Source organism: Cebus imitator, unplaced genomic scaffold, assembly GCF_001604975.1.
Source record: "Cebus imitator isolate Cc_AM_T3 unplaced genomic scaffold, Cebus_imitator-1.0 Scaffold258, whole genome shotgun sequence".
Classification (NCBI taxonomy): Eukaryota; Metazoa; Chordata; class Mammalia; order Primates; family Cebidae; genus Cebus; species Cebus imitator.
In genome coordinates this window covers 257,456-269,667 of record NW_016107573.1, presented here as the reverse complement: position 1 = coordinate 269,667, position 12,212 = coordinate 257,456, and the positions used below count along the sequence as shown (strand labels likewise).

Sequence of the window (12,212 nt, the reverse complement as noted above, 5' to 3'; positions counted from 1 at the left end):
AAAAAAAAAGAAAGAAAGAAAACTTGACACACTTATTTTAATAAGCCCAGTGGAAGCCACATTCTCCACTCATCTATTTATTGCTTAAGGCTATTGAGGAGTGGTTTTCCAGCCAGGGCTAAAGAAAGCCACTTTGGGAGTTCGGTTTCAGATGAGGAAGACAATATGCAAAGGCATTAAAAACAAAACAAAACAAAACACAAAACCCCACAAACAACAACAAAAATCTCAATGAGAAGCTGCTTTTTGCAGTTCATATTAAAACCCAGACCTCGCTTCCCTAAAACCATGTAATGCAAGCTGTTGTCCTTAGCAGCTGCTACTCCTGGCCCAAGAAATAAAGGCGTCCCAGATCACATGTCACCAGCTTAGGCACTTCTCACACCCTTGGCAACAGGTGTGCGGGCTACAGTCTGAGAAGCAGCCCCCCAAGGGACTGTACCCCAGAGGCTGAAGGACAGATCTCACCAGTCAGTCCCTCGATGGCAAATGGTTTGATCATTTTATGTTGGAATTTCTGTCAAATCCTAACTAGAGATAAGTAAATTTCCTCATCATACGCTGAGGTTTTTAAGAAAAATATATTTTGATAAGAGCGAGATTTTCGTTCAAAACATTCTGAGCTGACTTCCTGTGAAACTGACTGAGGAAGCACCAGCACCATCACCTGGCAACCCAGGTGGTCCCTGTCCTCCTACCCACAGGGCGCCAGGCCCCAAGTTTCCTATTCCACAAGTGAGCTTGCAAACCCAATGAGCCAATTCTTTCAGATGGCAACACATCTGATGAATGAATGAACAAATACAAGTGACCAGAAGAGTTAGTGAACACAAGGGCTAATATCATTAATTTCCTATATAAAAAAATTAGTTTTTAAAGAACAAGGAATACATTGGACAAAAAAGGATGACAATCCCTGATCTGAAATAGCTTTAAATAGATTCTCTCTCCCTTTTAAAAATGAAACACCTTAAAACCACAGCGGTTTGGGTTTTTTAACTCTCCCCTTCCCCTTAATAAAAAAGGCTGGAAAAATATACAAAAACCCACCCTTTGGATGTGAACTATCTGATAGTCTCTCTCTCTGTCTCATGGAGAATCAATATTTAACCAGTGCATTAGGTAGATAGGATAGTAGACATCTGCAAGCGAGATGAGCAATTTCAGCCATTAGGCAGAAGACTGAATAACCCTGAAGCAGTGCTTCCGTGGGGAAATGGGATAGGAAAGGTATCATTCAAATGGAGCTCAGTGCAGACCTCCTGGGTCTGGGCACATGCCCCCAGAAAGGCAGCCCAAGGAAGCAGCAGCCGAGGGGTGTGGGAGGCGCATGCGCACTGCACATTGGTGTGCTGCTGGGTCAGTGGAGAGCACTCTCCTCCCCCAGCCCCATTGGACACCAAGGCCACAAAAGTACATTCCTTCTGGGTGTCTGCCCCCACACACCCTGTCAAGCCATTTCTGCAGCCAGTGGCAGGGAGCCCAAAATATTTTTGCAAAGGACTCCATCAGGACAACCAAGGGGGACAGCCTCCTCTTCCCTGCCCTGAGATCAGAGTTCAGATCGAGGGCCCCAAGAACATGCCCTTACCATGGGATGTGAACTCTGTTGTTTCACTTGGGACCATGACCCGAGGGGACAGATTGAGGACACTGGGCAGAATCGTCCCCATCACTTTTGTAGCAGCGGCTTGGCCAGGCTCTGCAGGGCTGCGGCTCTTGTACACCCTTTTCCTTAGCTGCTTCCATCACCTACCTATAGGCGTGGGCTGGAGAGGCATGGCGTTGGGGACCTGACATCGTGTACACTGGGATTGACACGAGAAAGAAAGAGGCAGCTTTGTACTGCTCCTCAGAGCCTGTACCCATATCAACTAGCTTTACTTCAAGTTTCTGGTTCATTTTCTAAGGCAGGTGAAGCCCTGAGCTTTTCAAAGGCCTGAGCTCCCTCCAGGGAGACAACAGTATCTACACATGATGTGGTTCATTTAATGCAGCAGTGATTTTTTTTTTTCAGCAAAAGTTGGTGGTTAGGGTTCTTTAAAATATATATTTAAATAACTTTTTACATTTACATACAATATCTTAAAAACAAAAACAAAAACAGAACTCAATCCCACACCTCGGAACCCCAAGCACACACACTTTACAAAACAGAACATGTTATCAAAAGAGGCAAAGGACTCGGAGAATTTTGTCTGTTGATTTGTTAATGGGCTAGGGGGTGGTTTTGCCACAGGGGGCTCACATTTTGGGTTGAGAAGGAGGGCTCTCTTTATTACCACTTTTGTGTGTTTGTCAAAGCTAAAAAATTTTTTTGTTTATGTTTTTTGAAGGAAGTCAGTTTGGAGTCTCCATACAGTTTCCAATTTCCAGGTAAGAGCTCCTTCTGAACTCAGGCTCCTGTGCTGCTGCTGTCTGCTGAGCGAGATCTCAGTCCTGGGAAAGAGAGAGAACAATCATCAGGGGAGGGAGCTGGCACCACACATGGGACCAGACAAGGGACTCAGGTGGCCCTATCTGCAGTGTGTGGCAGGCCTGTGTACGCTCAAGGGCTGAAGCAGGCTCCTCTTCCCAGAGGGGCTCCGTCTTTGCTGAGCACAGGTGACTTCTGGAAAGCCAGCCTCTCTTTTGGATGTAGACAGCTTTCTAGAAGCCTTTAGGTAGCATGAAAATCCAATATATTAGTGATGTTAACTAGGTGCCCAGGATGTGTCATGCCCTGGGAAAAGGAGGAGAACCCCCTCACAGAGCTTACAGACCTTGAGACAAAGTAATTTAGCAATAGGATGACAGAAAATGAACAGAGATACCATATGCAGGTGCTCTCAGAGGGAGCTGGAGTGTTGCTTAAGCTAAGATCTGGAGAAGAAAAGTAGTGGAGAGGTCTGGGGGCTGGAATGAGCTTGGCACATGGGGAGAATGGGACAAAGGTCACAGGGGGTGAAAGCAGCAAGCAAGGAGAGTGAACAAGGAGCTCATCAGATGGGTTGGCAGGGGCTGGATCACACAGAACTGGGTGAGATGCTAACATTTATTATTATTTTTGAGACAGGGTCTTGCTGTGTTGCCTAGGCTGGAGTACAGTGGTGAGATCATAACTATGGCCTCAATCTCTTGCGCTCAGCCTTCTGAGTAGCTGGGACTAATGGCATGTGTCACAATGCCTTTTTTTTTTTTTTTTAAGATAGGTTCGTTCTACGTTCCCCAAGCTGGTCTCCAACTTCTGGCCTCAAGTGATCCTCCTGCCTTGGCCTTCCAAAGCACTAGGCCAGGAGTTAACATTTTTTAAGATTTTAAAGGTAATGGCAAGTCACTGAAGGGTTTTCTAGCACAAAGACATCAACTTATGTTTCACTAAAGTCCACTCTGGCTCCAAGTGGAATAGAAGGCAAGACCAGTGACGGCAGACCAGTCAGAGGCTATACTGCCTCTGCCCTGAAGAGAAGAAAATGGGGCTGGACTGAGGCGACAGCAGTGGGGGTGCAGAGAGGTAGATACATTTGGGATGTACTTTGCAGGCAGATCTTGTTGCAGTGCTATTCAGAGGTGCTAGACTACACAGTTTATTACTGAGGCAGCATGTTTGGAAATCTTGTAGCAATCTGATGTCTGCTGAATCTAACAATAAAAATCTGGACTTGTATCTTGCATGTCTTTTGCTAAGTTTCATTTTCTGGGAATTCATTTTCATGGACTGAGGCAAAAACAGGCAACTGGGGTCCTTCACAGACAGGTTGAGAAGCCCAGGAGGCAGGAGTGCAAGGGGCAGGGTGGGCACAAAGACAGGGCCTAGTTCTTTTTTTTAGATGGAGTCTCACTCTTTTGCCCAAGCTGGAGTGCAGTGGTGCAATCTCGGCTCACTGCAACCTCCACCTCCCAGGTTCAAGCGATTCTGCTGCCTCAGCCTCCTGAGTAGCTGGGACTACAGGCGCCTGCCACATTTGGCTCATTTTTGTATTTTTTTTGTAGAGAAGGGGTTTCGCCATGTTGGCCAGGCTGGTCTCCAACCCATGGCCTCAAGTGGTCCACTGCTTCAGCCTCCGAAAATGTTAGGATTACAGGCACAAGCCACTACGCCCAACTGGTGCTAGGTTTTTGGTGTGAGCATATGGGTGGGGAGCAGGGCAGAGAAAGGAATGAGAGCACTGCTGTGGACGTGACCAGCTGGAGGCATCTTGGGGGAGAGATCCCGAGATCATGCAAGCAGAGGGCTCAATGGGTCTGAACTCTGAGGGAGGGCCAGGCTGAGAAGTAACCCTTGGAAGTCTTCAGCCTCAGATGGTGTTTAAAGCCAAGGGCACAAAGGAAGTCATTCAGAAAATGCCTAAGAGAGAAGATGACCATGATGGAAACTCCTGCTCTGGCGTACTGCCATTTTCTGCTCTCTCACCTGCAGCCTCAGTGGCCGTGGTGCTCGACTCCTGAGTGTCCTGGAGGGCACTGGGGAGGCTGGCCCTGGCAGCACCCGCCTCCTCCAGAGGGCAGCTAGGCCGCAGCAGGGCCCTAGCCTGGCAGCACAGAGCCTGCTCCTCTTCCCGGGTTGCTCCCAGGCCTCTATGGGGCCGTGGGGCGTCTGGGCCCCGTGTCCCACCCCAGGAGCCGAGGCTGCGGGTCCCTTGGCAGTCCGAGGGCAGGCCCAGGTCACAGTCCACATCCTCTGGAATAATGGGGATGCGCTGGCTCAGGTCCTGGGCCCCCATGTGGCAGCCGGGCGGGGGCTCCTCGGTGAGCGTGTACTGCACGCTCACCGAGTAGTCCTCAGTGTAGCAGCCGCTGCCCCCTCCGCCTCGACGGGCCACCTGCTTCTCTTCATAGAAGCAGCAGGGCAGGCCCTCATATTTCACCCCATCTGTCCTGGGCAAATGGTCGGGATGAAGGCCGTACAGGCCCTGGGAGCTTCCTGGCTGGGGCTCCCCACCGGAGGGGCCAGAGCCCTCTAAGAGGTGGGGCCCCGGGAACAAGGTGCTGTTGCCAGCTGCTCCGGCGCTAGGCCCAGGTGGGGAGGGCTGGGGTTCGCTGCAGCAGGCACACGATGGCCCCTCGTGGCCCCCCTTCCAGGTCCTCCTGACGTCCGGGGGGGCCACAGGAGAAGCCTCGAGCCCCACTTCTGAGGTAGAGCTATTGGGCCCCCTGTGCTCCAGGGAGGTGTTGCTGCTGTAGTTCATCTCCAGGCTGCACGTGGACACCTGATCCCCAGAAGGAGAGGCAGGGCCTGGCCAAGGCTCGCCCCGCCCAGCACCATGACTGTGCACCGCAGGGAGCTCCTCGGGTGGTGGGGAGCCCTCGAAGCACAGTGCCGGCCCCAGGCCTGAGCCCCCTGCCTCACTGGCGCGACAGGGGCTCCGGCTGCGGTAGATGAAGGGATCATAGTCGCTGCTGAGGGAGCTGCGGAAGGTGGAGCAGCTCCCGTACACGCCCTGGTTGCTGACCTCAGTGCAGTCTACCACAGAGTCACTGGAGGAACAGTGGCACTGACCGGAGCTGCTGCTGCTGCTGCTGTCGCTGCCCGGGCAGTCGGCCAGGTAGCCACTGCACACCGAGCGGTGGCCGTGATAGCAGCTGAAGCTGGACGTGCTACCGCTCTCCAGGTGGGAGGGCGGGGCCACGTGCACTACAGTGGGGAACAGCAGGCTGCCGCTGCCACTCGGAGGAAAGGCACGTGCCGGACCCCGGGGCGCGAGGCTAGGCGGGGGCTGCCCCTCTTGCTCCGGGTAGCTGAGGCCCTGGAAGTAGTAGTGCTGGTACATGGTCTCGTACTGGGAGAAGCAAGCTGCCTTGGAGAAGCTGCGGCCGCTCAACTTGGGCCTGCGGAAGGGGTGGGCTGGGGAGTAGGCCCGGTGCTCCAGGCCGCAGCGGTGAGCGGCCAGGCTGTGGTCCAGGTGGAGGGGTGGGTAGCTGCGGACGTAGGCGGGGGTCTGAGGGGAAAAGAGGCTCTGCTCCCCGTGCCGGTCGACGGTCAGCAAGGTGACGGGGTTCCCGTGGGAGTCCATGCTTGTCCTCGTAGGGTAGGCTGGGATGGCGTTGGTCCTGTGCACGCGGCCGGGGTAATGCACGGGCAGGGTCACCCTCGGCTGCCGACCACGTGAGAGGTTGCTGGTCTCCACACACACCGCGCCTGGGTTTCCCTTTTGTTCTGGGGACAGGTGGAGGAAACAGAGTAGGCAGGGCTGAGCATACTGGTGTCAAGGGCTAGAGGGATTTTTAAAATGGGCAAAGGCTGCAGCAGGGTTGGTCACCTAACGAGGTACCCATTCTCACAATCCTGCCCCCAAACTCAGCTGCAGCAGCCCGGGTTGACCTGCCTCTCTGTGTGAAATGGCCCATTTCCTGTAAGGGCCCCGTTCTCACCTCCCCACTGCTCTGCCTGACAGGGCACCACAAGAGTCTGCAGAGAAGAATCGGATTCCCAGATGCCAGTGTTCCTCCATCCCCATTTAATGATACAGTGATGCAGGAGCAACAGCACAAGCCAGCCACTGCACACTCATCATCTCTGTGGTCCTAGGAACACCCCCGTAGTACGGGGTGTGGGCAAACACCATTACTGTCATTGCCACTAAAGAGATGAGGGGCCTCAGGGAGAGGCCAGATGTCTTGCCCAAGGTCAGGAAGCTGCTTAACATGAAGCCCAAACTTGAACTCAGGGCAATTCTTAATGCCAGGGTCTCCTAAGGGTTGTGCAGTCAACCTCCAAAACTCAAGGCTGCCAGGCCTCCAAGTCCAGAGGGCAGAGCTGTGGTGGCTCTGCTCACTTCCAAGCCTGCAGTGTGTGTCACACTCTAGCTAGGCACTTCATAGGGAAAGTGTCCTCTCACTTGACTCTTCAGCAGTGGCTGAGGCAGGTGACAGTTACCTATGATGTTGTGCCGACAGTGGGGGCAGGTGTGGTGCTGCAGCAGCCAGGGGTCCACGCACTTCCTATGAAACCGGTGAGTACAGGGGATGACCCGCAGCTCCTGGGCAAGAAGAGAGGGGACACAGGTCTGCCTTCAGCCTCACAGGTGTATCCTCCTGCAGAGCTCAGCACACCATGCCAGTGCCCTTCCCAACTCTCCTCCCCACCTCCAGCTAGGGATCAGCTCAATTCCCTAGAGGCAGGGCCCACCCATGTGTTCTAGGGAGAAGGAAACTGCCAGCAGCCAGCCCCAGCCACAGTCCTCAGTGTTAAGGGAGTGGGAACACGCAGAGGCAGGCGTCTTTTCTGTAGTTGGAGGAGGGCATGCACACTTGTCGCCTCGTGCCTCCACAAAGGGAAGACCGAGGCCTTGTGCTAGTGAGGGTGGGAGCCCCAGGGGTATAGAGAGAGGGCTGGGTATACCCCAAGATATGCTCCCTCTCTGAGGTGCTGGCTGACCCTGGGTACCCCAAATGGGCATGAGTAGAAAGGAAGATGCCTGGGACTCATGATTGACAGGTGGGGCAGCAAAGGGGCAAAGCTCTGCTGTCCCTTCCTTTACTGGATCCTGAACCTCGTCATGGCAGCACATGGTTTATAAGAAAAGCAGCCTATCTAGAGAGATGGGGTTACTGGGACAGAACCACCTCCAGAGTTCCTAAGCCTAGGCATCTTCCAAATTTGCTCGTGTTACTTTGTCTTTCCATTTTCTGACCCATCCAGCACAATAATATTCCAGCTCACACCTAACACTGTGCCTGACAAAATGACAAAAGGTCTACCTGGATCTTCTCATGGAAACTTCATGATCACCTGGAATTCTGGTCAGTGTTGGGCCCATGTCACAAGAAAATGAAGTCACTTGCCCAGGATCACAAAGCTAGAATCCACCCAGACCAGGATAAGAACCGAGTCCATGCAAGAATCGATTATTCTATTCTGCAAAAACTCCATTTCCATCCAACAGTCTACGCAGCAGTGGAACAATTTCAGCAAAGGGGCATCAAATGTCTGAAATTCTCAAGTGGTTTGCTCCCTGACCCCCAAATATGTGTATGTATGCATCTGTCTAGGGAGAGGGAGAGTGAGCAAATGCAGGAAAATGTTAATCATGGGTGATTCTAAGCCCGTGACATATACCAACTATGGTACTAGTCTTTTCTGAAGGTCTGAAATTTTCTTTCCAAGAGAGACAAGGTCTCACTCTGTTGTCCAGGCCGGCATGAAGTGGTGTAATTGTAGCTCACTGCAGCCTCGAATTCCTAGCCTCAAGTGATCCTTTCCCCTCAGCCTCCCAAGTAGCTAGGACTATAGGCACGGTACTAGACCTAAAATTCTCAAAAAGCCACAAGAAAAAAAAGTGAGGCATATCAAATCCTTTGTCTCTTTGTAAGTAAAAACAGCCAGTCAAGTATCAAGTCAAGTCTCAGAATTTTCTGAAGAGTGACTCTAAAAGTTGATATGTGTGACAGGACATGGGGCCCAGTCCTTTCTAGGTCTTGGGCACCTCTGCTGACCTGCCTGTTTTCCCCACCCAGGACAGGCCTGCCTCTACCATTACCTCTCCGTCAATGTACTTCTCCAGGCAGATGGCACAGTCAGACGTGGAGCTGCTGCTGAGTGTGTCCAGGGCCCCGCAGCTCCCTTCCCGGCGCCCCTTGCTCTTAGAGTTGAACTTTCTGGTTTCCATCTTCTCTAGGGCCTGCACAGCCAGCCTGTTCATGGAATTCTGCACAGGAGAATGTGGTCTGTGTGAGGGTCCCGTATGTATGACAGTGGCACTCACCCCAGGGACGTGATACTCGATGGGTCAGGCAGACACTTCTCACTTCTCTATCATGCCAGAACAGACTTCTGGGAAGTCACTCAAAGCTCAGGCTGCCACAGCACACATTCTCCAGACCTGTGGAGCCTCCACATCAACCTAGGGTTTTCCCAAGTGGGAAGACTAGCAGGAGTCTCTCTGATTTGAAGGCAGGGGTCTCCACCAATTACTTAAACCTGCTGCCTCCTAACTCTGCCAGACCCTGGGTTATCAACCTGTTCTACACCAAGGGTTCCTCCTCTTTCTGTTGGAGGAAGTGGTGACAGAAAATAGACAATGTGTAAGTGCTTAGCACCTGGCAAATAGGCTGTGCTAACAAGCCATCATCATGTTGGGAGTGGTCGCTCAACCCTCATGAGAACTTTGGTGATTCTCTTCTCTACAGACAGCCTGTCAGGATCCACAGGATCCACCATCTCTCCCCTGAGACATGACCCTGCCATACATTTGAGGGTCCAGATCTCTGCTTACCCTCTCACCACCCTCCACCCGAGTCTCTCCTTCCTACAAGCACAAAGTGATGTGGTGGCTGCAGTGCTATAGCAGCTACTGTTTATCAAGCATCACCTGGAAAGCCTGGTACACTGGGTGGGTCTGGGGCGGGGCCTGAGACTCTGCATTTCTATGAGGCTTCCAGGTGCTGCTGTTGCTGCTGGACCACAGATGCTATCTGAGGGCGAAGGCTCTAGGGCACCAACTGATGCACTGTGACAGGCAAACATGCCTCTACTGTGCCGGAATAGACTTCTGAGAAAGCACTCAAAACTCAGACTGCCACAACACATATTTTCTAGACCTGTGGAGTGTATACAACACGTATTAACATTGATTTAAACACTTCCTTTGGGCTCTGCATGGTGGCTCACACCTGTAATCCCAGTTGGGAGGCCGAGGCAGGCGGATCACCTGAAGTCAGGAGTTCAAGACCAGCCAGGCCAACATGGTGAAACCCTGTCTCTACTAAAAATACAAAAATTAGCAGGGTGCCTGTAATCCTAGCTACTCGGGAGGCTGAGGCACAAGACTCACTTGAACCTGGGACGTGGAGGTTTGCAGTGAGCCGAGATTACGCCATTGCACTCCAGCCTGGGTGACAGAGTGAGATCCTGTCTAAAAAATAAAAAAATAAAAGAAACACTTCCTTCAAAACACTGGCTGGAGACATTCCCAATGCTCAGCCTTTGTATGACTAGCCCTTTTAGAACACAGAAGGCACTGGGCTGTACGTTTTTCTTTTTTTTTATTTTTGAGACAGTGTCTCATTCTGTCACCCAGGCTGGAGTGCAGTGGTGTGATCATAGCTCACTGCAACCTCTGCCCCCCAGGCTCAAGTGATCCTCCCACCTCAGCCTCCCGAGTAGCTGGGACTACAGATGCACACCACCATGCCCAGCTAATTTTTGTAGAGATGGGATTTTGCCATGTTGACCAGGCTAGCACCAAACTCCTGAGCTCAAGTCATCTGCTTGCCTTGGCCTCCCAAAGTTCTGGGATTACAGGCATGAGCCACAGTGCCTGGCCTAGTTTGCTCTTTATTTTTTCTATCTTTGGTGTTTGTAGGCCACTGGGAACAGGCTGTGGAGCTCAGAGTCCACAGCTATGAGGCTCCATGTTGCACCATCAAAAAATAAGGTGAGGACAGTCCTGGTTTTCCCAGTGTTGGGGCAACAGTGGTTATTGTTCACGGGCTACACACAGAGGCACTACCTGACTGCGTCGCTGCTTCAGCTTGATTTTGACAAGGAGGATGAGGCAGACCAAGGAGACCACGACGAAGAAAGCCAGGAAAATGCCCATGTCAAAGTATTCAGTGGGTTGCTGGAAAGGAACACAGACACAGTGAGTCACAGCCTCTCTCCAGCCTGGTAATCGGCACATGGGCTATCTTGGCTTGGTCAGGATCAAGATGGGGTGACCAGGGTGAGGTTCCCCTCAGTTTGCAGGAAACTCCTGAGGTTCTGTTCACACGCACATGGTGTGCTCCCTAGGCTCGAGTACTGCTTTCGGTGTGGCTGAGGGAGGCCTGCGGCGATCTCAGCCAGGTCCCCCAAGAGCCAAGGGAACTCTGCTGGTAAAGCCTGGCTCCCTGTGGAATACGACAAAGTTGGCTGTAACTGGTAAGAAAGGCCCTACCAAATAAACACAAATAATCACATTTATAGGACAAAAGAGTGAGTGTCATGTTTTGAGGGAACAGTGATTACTAACCATATAATTAATGGTTTACAACAACTCAGAAAATTGTATGCTGCTTCCACAAATATCAGCTTCCACTACAATGAGTCATATTTACCAAAGCGTTCTTTTTTTTCTTTCCTTTAAAATGACGCCAGCAAGTCAGTTCTGCAAACTCCTTCTAGTTTTAGTTCTTACCTTTTTCCTCATAGCACACTACCTCCCAAAACCTCGAAGCCACCTTATCTGGGATGTGCATTTCGCTAATGGGAATAGAGCTTTGCGGAGTCGATGCTGCATGTATCTGGATATGTCGTGCATGGGAAAGAATCATCCTACATGGGAATGTCCCAGTATTGGTGAGGAGGAAATAATACCAATACAGGGCACCAGCCCAAGGTTCCTGGAATTCTTCAGCTTGAGGTTTGAGCAAAAGAGGCCCGTTAAGAGTTGGTGGCCAGTAGTGTCTCCTCCACACACTTAAGAGATGCAGATGCTATTCGTTAGCCGTCAAACTCAATCCCAGTTGAAAGCTAACTTTTCCACACTCAAATTAACTTGGGTTGTTTCAATAAGGTAAACTATTCTACAGGAAGAAGGAAGTACTTCCTTCTCTAGTGTCTAAGTCAGACGGAAGTACAAAGACAAAGGAGGCCAAGTGCTGGGTGCCCCATCCCTTCAATCCTCCTCAGTTTGCCTTTCAGAGGGAGATGGGATGGAAAAGAAAAGATGAGAGATCGCCAAGAGGGAATGTCAAGTGGAATAGGCCAGAGACATCTTAGTACAAAAGCATCTATTTCTGGTAGGATTTTTCAAATTTGCTCTAAAGGACCATGAGTAAAATTTCTCCCTGGCCTTGAGTCCAATAGCTGATCTAAACCTCCAGGAACCTGGGGGTATGCCAGCATTTTAGACAGAGAAAGGAATTAAAGTCCAGAGCCCAAGGGAAATAAAGAGACAGGTAGTAGCAGAGAAGCCCCCAAGCGTGGGTCAAACAGTGTAGAGGCTCACTCGAGGTGGGCGGTGCTGGATCCTTGCTCGAGCTACTTTCTGCTTGTTGACGATGTTCATCAGCTTAATGGCATCTGCACCCTTCACGTACACCACTGGCCTCTTGAGCGGGTCTTCCGAGCCCTGGTTCAGCTAAGGAAGAAGAGAGGGCCCTGGTTAAAAGGTGTGCTTACTTTGAAAAGCAGTAGAGAGAAGGAAAGGCTACAGGGAGGGAACACTGAATACCTGTCTGGAATCCTCCAACTCTTCGAACATTACAGCCTTGGAGCTCCCAGAGGAGCAAGGCTGAGAATGATGCTTGTT

At 51.4% G+C, this 12,212-nt stretch overlaps 1 protein-coding gene across 2 annotated transcripts in view; it reads right to left on the bottom strand.

Annotated features, from left to right (window-relative positions):
• Positions 1–820: 820 nt before the first annotated feature.
• Positions 821–12,212, bottom strand: part of ZNRF3 (zinc and ring finger 3) — a 168,517-nt gene continuing 157,125 nt past the window's right edge. The window contains exons 4-9 of one of the 2 annotated variants that reach the window (XM_037728177.1): positions 11,910–12,041; positions 10,431–10,541; positions 8,460–8,627; positions 6,857–6,959; positions 4,752–6,136; positions 821–2,439 (exon numbers count right to left, since the gene is read on the bottom strand). In XM_037728177.1, the coding sequence (XP_037584105.1) occupies positions 2,434–2,439; positions 4,752–6,136; positions 6,857–6,959; positions 8,460–8,627; positions 10,431–10,541; positions 11,910–12,041 (1,905 nt within the window). In that variant the 3' untranslated portion in view covers positions 821–2,433. Of the gene's footprint in view, positions 2,440–4,393; positions 6,137–6,856; positions 6,960–8,459; positions 8,628–10,430; positions 10,542–11,909; positions 12,042–12,212 lie in introns of both variants that reach the window. The other variant, XM_017499465.2, reaches the window with a different exon arrangement.